The sequence below is a fragment of the Elephantulus edwardii genome, unplaced genomic scaffold (assembly GCF_000299155.1).
Source record: "Elephantulus edwardii isolate Elephantulus edwardi_28Jun2011 unplaced genomic scaffold, EleEdw1.0 scaffold00004, whole genome shotgun sequence".
NCBI lineage: Eukaryota > Metazoa > Chordata > Mammalia > Macroscelidea > Macroscelididae > Elephantulus > Elephantulus edwardii.
In genome coordinates this window covers 12245482-12252427 of record NW_006399754.1, presented here as the reverse complement: position 1 = coordinate 12252427, position 6946 = coordinate 12245482, and the positions used below count along the sequence as shown (strand labels likewise).

The 6946-nt window shown below is 43.9% G+C and overlaps 1 protein-coding gene across 1 annotated transcript in view; it reads left to right on the top strand.

Moving 5' to 3' along the window:
- FARP1 (FERM, RhoGEF (ARHGEF) and pleckstrin domain protein 1 (chondrocyte-derived)) overlaps positions 1 to 6946 on the top strand; it is a 343383-nt gene that overhangs the window by 303200 nt on the left and 33237 nt on the right. Inside the window, exon 16 of the mRNA XM_006879564.1 lies at positions 331 to 412. Coding sequence (XP_006879626.1) covers positions 331 to 412 — 82 coding nt within the window. The remainder of the gene's footprint in view (positions 1 to 330; positions 413 to 6946) is intronic.

The window sequence follows — 6946 nt, the reverse complement described above, 5'->3', positions numbered from 1 at the left end:
TTAAAAAAAGTAACTACAGTAAACATATTAAATTTAAAAAAAAATTTACAGCCTCCAAAAACCTGCTGAGTGTCAACCATGAGTCATTTCTAACTTGAGGGCACACAACAACAACAGCATTGCAGTCTAGTTTTGATGGCATAGGAGATTAAGCACCGAGTTACACAGGAGGAGATTGCCCATCTTCCTTCCTCTGAGCAGCTGGTGGCTTCGAACTATGTACCTTCAGATTGGCAGAGCAACTCTTTCTTTACCCACCAGGTCAGCAGAGCTCCCCTGCCATTTTTACTGCTACAGATTTATGTTTCAACTCTTTGCCTTTGTTTCCAGGGAAGGCCGCTCAAATGCCCACATCCGAGGAGAGTACCAAAGAATCGGCGACGTCATGCTGAAGAACATTCAGGGCATGAAGGTGAGCGGGTTTGAAATCGGGGAGCAGACTCTGGAGGGAACAGAGCGCTGAGCTGTAGCCCCCTGGGGCTGAATCACTTTGCAGTTCCATGAGGTGCCCAGTGAGTGCCCACATCCTATGCAAGGGAGAGGTGGCCAGTTCGGCAGTCTTCTAACCTCTTCCAGAAAACCTGTTTCTTCTACCAAGCCCTGTGATTGAAATACTTTTAGACTTTGTAGTTTCAGGTCCTCTTGTGTTTTAACTGAAAAAGCAGGTCCTTTCTCTGGAAAACAATTTTTTTCATTAATACAGATAAAATATTATTTGACTGACCGAATGTTCATTGCCAGGTAGTTGTTTTGGTGTCTTGTAAACATGACAAAAATCATTGAATTCAGAGACACTGTGAGAATCTCAGCAGATTCTGTAACTTTAAGTCTGTGTCAAAAGCAGGTAAGTTTTTTATCATCCAGCAATATCTGTATTGATATTAACATAGTAAAAAACGTATTCCCAAAAGCTCTTACATATTAAAATAATACTTAACCACACTTTAAAACTGTGTCTCATCTCTTACATCTGAAATTTTAATTTTAACCCATGATCGTTATTTTTTTAATTAATTTCCATGAAAGTTTATAGAGACTTACGGTTTCCAGTCATTCATTGTTGCACTTTTCTCCCTACTGACCCCTCCCCCCAATTCACTCTTCTTGAAAAGAAAGAAAAACTCTTTTGTTGTTATGCAGTCTCTCCCCCCCTCCAAGTACAATCCACTATACAGCCGTCACTCTGGACTTCTGTAATAGTAAGAATACCCATTCATATGTCCCATTTAAACAGTTCTCTCCCTCATCTGTTTCAATGCAATATACATCATTCCTCCCCTCCTTTTCTGTCTGCTCTCAATCCTCATGTCAGTCCCATTTTACAGTAGTGGCCTATGCAATATTTGTCCTTTTGTGACTGAGTTATTTCACTCAGCATAATGTCCTCCAGGGTCATCCATTTTGCATAATATTTCATGAGTTCCTTGTTTTTCAATGCTGCATAGTATTCTGTTGTGTGAATATTTAATATTGTTTCTGCCATGGAGTCGATTCTGTCCAATGGGAGCCCTTCTTCTGGTATCTGAGGCATGAATCTTTGTGAGAGGAGACTGCCCAGCTTTGTTCACAGAGCAGCTGATGAGTTAAAACCAATGACCTTTCAGTTCCCAGCACACATGTAACTTGCCATGCTTCACACAACCCCTCACTCACTGTGCCACCAGGGCTGCCTTGGGATTTTTAAAGTTCATACTTTTATATGATTATTCATCCTTTATATGATGTCCATATCATGAACTCTGGTGGCCTAGTGGCAGGGAGTTGTGCTGCCAACCCAAAAGCATGTGGTTCAAATCCACCAGCTGCTCTGTGAGAGAAAGATAGCCAGTCTCCTCCTGTGCCTTTACTGAAGGCCTTTGAAAACCTCCTGGGCACTCAGCTGAGTTGGTTCCATTTGGACAGCACCTGACAACGACGGCAGTGTGCAGTGTTTTAAATAAATTTTCGTATAGCCCAGCTGGCTAGAGTTCCTCTTCAAGCTAAGGACTTCCTAAAAGAAGGCAGGTGGTCGGCATTTAGTGCACCTGCCTGTCCATCTTTCTATCCATCCATCTGTCTATCCATCTAGTAATTACTAGGAACATACTAATAAGATATTCATAAGATAAATGTTACTCTTATTGTTTGTTTAATTCCTAAGAATATGGCTAAATCATATGTGTGTGTTTTATAAATATGTCAGGAGGGTCAGTCCTTGGAATTAGACATCATGCCAGGAAAGGTGGAGGGAGAAAGAGAAGAAAACTCTCGACAAGATGAATTGCCACTCTGACTGTAGCAAGGGTTTCAAGGGATTGTGAGGTGGTACTGGATACGGCCAGGTTCAGACCTGCCCTTCCTAGGCTGCTGTCACAGTCAACGCGACAGCACCTCACAACAATGTGTATTATACATAATTAAAATGTGCACACGCACATGTGTATGTCAACACACACAGGTGTATCCCTGAGAATTCTGCATCTCCTGAGGTAAGAACAAAGAGGCTGCTGGACATGGTGGCTTAGAAAATAGGATTTAAAAAAAGAGAGAGAGAGAGAGAGAGAATCCAAACCACTCAGGAGATTTCCCATCAGTCTCTTTCTCTTAATGGAAATACCACTTTACAGACCCGGTGCTATCTCTTGTGCTCTCGGTTTGTTCAAAAAAGCCACACTCCACACCTTGGACACTACCCGAGAGAGGCTGCTGAAGTAATTGATGTTGTAGAGGCCTGTTTCCGAAAGAAGAGCATGAATTCTCCAAGATTTTACACAGCGAATGTAGTGCTTTAACTCTGTAAGCCGAGGTTGATGCACAGAGTATTACTAGAAATCTTTGCCATTTCCATACTATTTTTTAAAATAGCGTCCTTTCTCTTTTCTGTAATATTTTTGTTACTGCTAACACTTCCCGGTTGTGTGCCTCATGAACCATCAGGTCCCCTGTAACTCCTGGTGACCCCATATGTGCCAGAGAAGAACTGTCTCTGTCGGGTTTTCCGGGGACGGTTTTTGGAAGTAGACCACCAGGCTTTCCTCGGAGGCAGGATTCTTTGGGTTAACAGGCAGTGTGAACTACCCAGGTACTTCTCTCTCAGCCCATTTTAGATCTTTTCCTTTTCTCAGTGTCCCTGTTACTGAGCTCAAAGCCTGCCTAAAAGAAGGTTTCTGTCTGTCTTTGCCTCTTCCAGAAAGGCTCAGACACCACTATGGGGCTTTGGGAACAGCAGTCAAACCCTGCCAACCTCACCCTCACCCTGACCAGGTCAGGTTTGCCCTTCTCTTCTCCCCAGGAGACACCTTTGTCCATAAGGGTCTTCCCGAGCCTCTCTCCTGTCTCCTCTTGACGCCTTCTCCCTGAGGGGTCGCATTCAGTGTACATCTGACCTCTTCTCTTTTAAGCTAACATAGAAGACCTAAAAAATATACCCAGTCTCCACTTACCGCCGTCCCTCATTCAGGTCTAATGAATTAGCACTTTGCATGCAGTCCACTCCCTTGGAAGCTCTGGCATTCCAGTTTTTGTGCCCAGGAAACAAGCATTTATAGTTTGAACTTTATGTGAGCAAAATCAAGATAAATCAGTAGGTGCGCCGAGAGCCACGGGCAATGTTTTTTAGAAAAAGAATCAGTTGTTTGGCTTATATGATGATGATGATGATCATGAAGATTTTTATTGTCACTTTTCAAGAATTCTATGAGGTGTGCAGGAGAGCAACAGAAGTTTCTAGAAGCTTAAAATACCAGTTAGCTCTTTTTCTCAGAATGTGTAAGATGACTAACCATGTCTGTCTTTCCCCCTGCCCCTGCCCCACTGTACTGTGAGGGTGTCCACGTGTATATGTGCATACCATGCCAAGGACGGAAAGAGATACTGAAAGCTTTTTAAAACATTTTATTGTAAATTGAGTGAATACGTTCAGAAAAAAATTGGGTTTTCCACTCAACCATTCACATGCATCATGCTTCACAACATTGCTTACAATCCCCGGGTTGTAACAGCACGCTTCCCATTGCTTCTCTGTGCTTCCCATTTCCAGCTGTTCTTGTTCCTTGTCTTTCCTGCCTTCTGAGCTGTATGTCTGGACAAATGCTGCTCTTTTGAGCTCATACGGTTGATTGTTCTTATGATGCCCAGATCATGTTCTCCAGTACACACTGTGAACCTCCAGTCACAGAAGGTCAAAGCCCAGGATTCTAGCTCAAAGGCAGGAAAAGGGTAGGATGAAAGGATTAATGAAAATGGGAATCACAGGGAGGAAGCAGGGAGAGTGTGGTTACTTTGTGAGTGTTGTAGTTAATACTAATGTGTATGAAGCACCATTATGCTTTGTAAATTTTGGTTTAAATCACAGTAAAAAAGAAAAAAATCCAATAGGTAAAAAACGTGATAAAATTGCAAACACATACACCCTCCTAAATAAGTTCTCTTGGCACAAACTGTTGTTGTTGTTGTTGTTGTTCTATGCCTTCCAGTCACTTGCAACTCAGAACCAGCCTATGAGCGAGCACTGGTGGCCTAGTGGCAAGAAGGTGTACTGCAATCCCAGAGGTGCAAGGTTCAAATCCACCAGATGCTCTGCTGGGGAAGGAGGAACAATCTCCTTCTGTACCAGTCAGATCAGATTTGACAGTACACACATGCAAAGAAAAAATAAAGAAAAAAAAAAGAACCATCCTGTGTACAACAGCTCTGACCCCTCCTCTTATCTTTTTTTTTTTAACCCTTCTCTATCTTGAGCCAATCTTTTAGTCTCTGACACACCTACCCCCATTACCCCAGTCACTGAGTCAGTCTTTCTCATCCAGGGTCTTCCTCTCACTAGCTGTCCCTCCACCCTCCCAAACATGATGTCCCTTTCCAAGGACAGGTCCCTACCAGTGTTAATTTCCAGGTGCTGTGCATAGTTCTGTAAGGCTTTGGAGGAGGCTGGGTACGGCACCTCTTTGTATAGCACTACTTCTGTGCAGCTTCCTGTGAAGTTCTTTCCAAATGAAGAATAGACCCAGCAGGGAATACCATGTGATGGGCAGACATAAGCAGAAGTCCAGGGGGGAGGAAGGGCCCCTAACCCAGCCTGGGTATCAGGAAATGCTCCTCTGGAGCTAATCTGAGGAAGGGGGCAGGGGCAAGGCTGGCTGGGACTCCTAAGAGGAAGGCAGCAGGCAGAGAGGCTCCAGGGTGGGAGAGCCAGGCACATTCCGGGAATTTCAGGCCGTTCAGTGTGTGGTCTGTGGGTGAGGGGCAAGAGCTGGTACTGGAGAGGTGGGAAAGCGATTCCTCCCGCCAAGGTCCAGTGTGTCCTGCCAGAAACTCTGGAAGTCGTCCTGAGAGGGTGGAAAGTTCTTACAGTGTCCTTGACAACAAGGTCACGGGGTTAGTTGTATTCTAGAAGCTTCCTTTGGGGAGCCTGGTGATTTGGAGGGTAGAGAATGACAGTGCTCCTTTAATATCCTTTTATCAATGGAGATAAGGTTACAGAGAGACAAAAGAGGCAAAAGCCAGAATGACAGGCAGTGACCTCAGGGACAGAAAGGGAATGAATGGGGTCATTTGAGGAGGTAGATATGATAGGAGTTGGTGATACATATAAAAAAGAATCTGCAGTTTCCCAAGCTGTTCTGTCAGGAGGTCAGAACAGCTGGCTAATGGTGACGTCAGTCTTCAAGGTAGTAAATAAGTGAGGTGACCCCAGATGAAAAGGAGGTACTGGGCTTGACACACAGCTGCAGAAGACCTCAAAGAGGATGTGAGCAGAGATGTTACAGAGTTTTGTCTGTGCGGTGTCTAGGGCTGTCCATCTCTGATGAGAGGCCCAGGCTTGATCATCACCAGCACATTCAGATAGTGTACTCACAGGCAGGAAGTGGTGTGGACTAAGACAGAAGACAGAGCCTTCTGAAGAGACTCGCAGCTTTCCAGACTTCCTAGAACTCTTAGAAGTTAGTTACGCCTTTAATGATGCCTTATCAAACTTTTATCCCCACAGTCGCCTCTGCTGTTAACGCCAGTGGAGTATGTTTTAGTCTCAACTATTTCCTTTGAACGCTGGGATGTTCAAACAGTCATTTCATGAGTCAATCAGTGAGTGAATTAAACGGAAAATTGGCCAGGCACATCCTAATGTTAACTTCTGCCATATAACATTTACTTAATGGTCCTGATCTTTTGATCGTGACGTGACATTCAGAAGAAAGCCCTAAACCCTGCTGCTGAAGACTCCAGGGAATCAGTTTTTCCTTGTTATTGTGGGTGGTTGAGTCAGAACCGACCCACAGCTGACCCTCTAACAGATTTTCAGAGGTGGTAAATCCCCCAAAAGGAGGTTACTCTTTTTTCTGGTGTGGAACAGCTGGTGGATTCGAATCATATACCTTTGTTGTGTTTGTAGGGCAGTTCTTTACCACTTGACCCACCAAAGTTCCAGTTCATCTGTTTTTCCTTAGGAGTGGCATCCACTTCCTAAACAACATACCTCTGGAAACTCTCTGAACTTTGATTAATGTTGATAGTTGTAGAGGGGCTTCAGGACTTTTGTTCATAGGGTCACTATGAGTCATACTGGACTGGAAGGCAGTCAACAACAGCAACATTGCCAATGTGCTTTAAAAGTGCATTTATGCAACAATGAATGAAGGAAATCCAAGCTCTCTGTAAACTTTTGTTAAAATCTCAGATTTTTTTCAAGCAACAAATGCTGGCAAGGATGTGGAGAAACTGGAACTCTTATTCACTGTTGGTGGGAATGTAAGATGGTGCAACCATTGTGGAAAGCGATGTGGCGCTTTCTCAAAAAACTGCAAATAGAGATACCATTTGACCCAGCAATCCCATTACTGGGAATGTACCCCAGAGAGACCATGTCTGCCATCCAAGCAGATATATGCACACCCATGTTTATTGCAGCTTTGTTTACAATAGCAAAGAGTTGGAAGCAACCTAAGGGCCCATCAACAAATGAATGGAT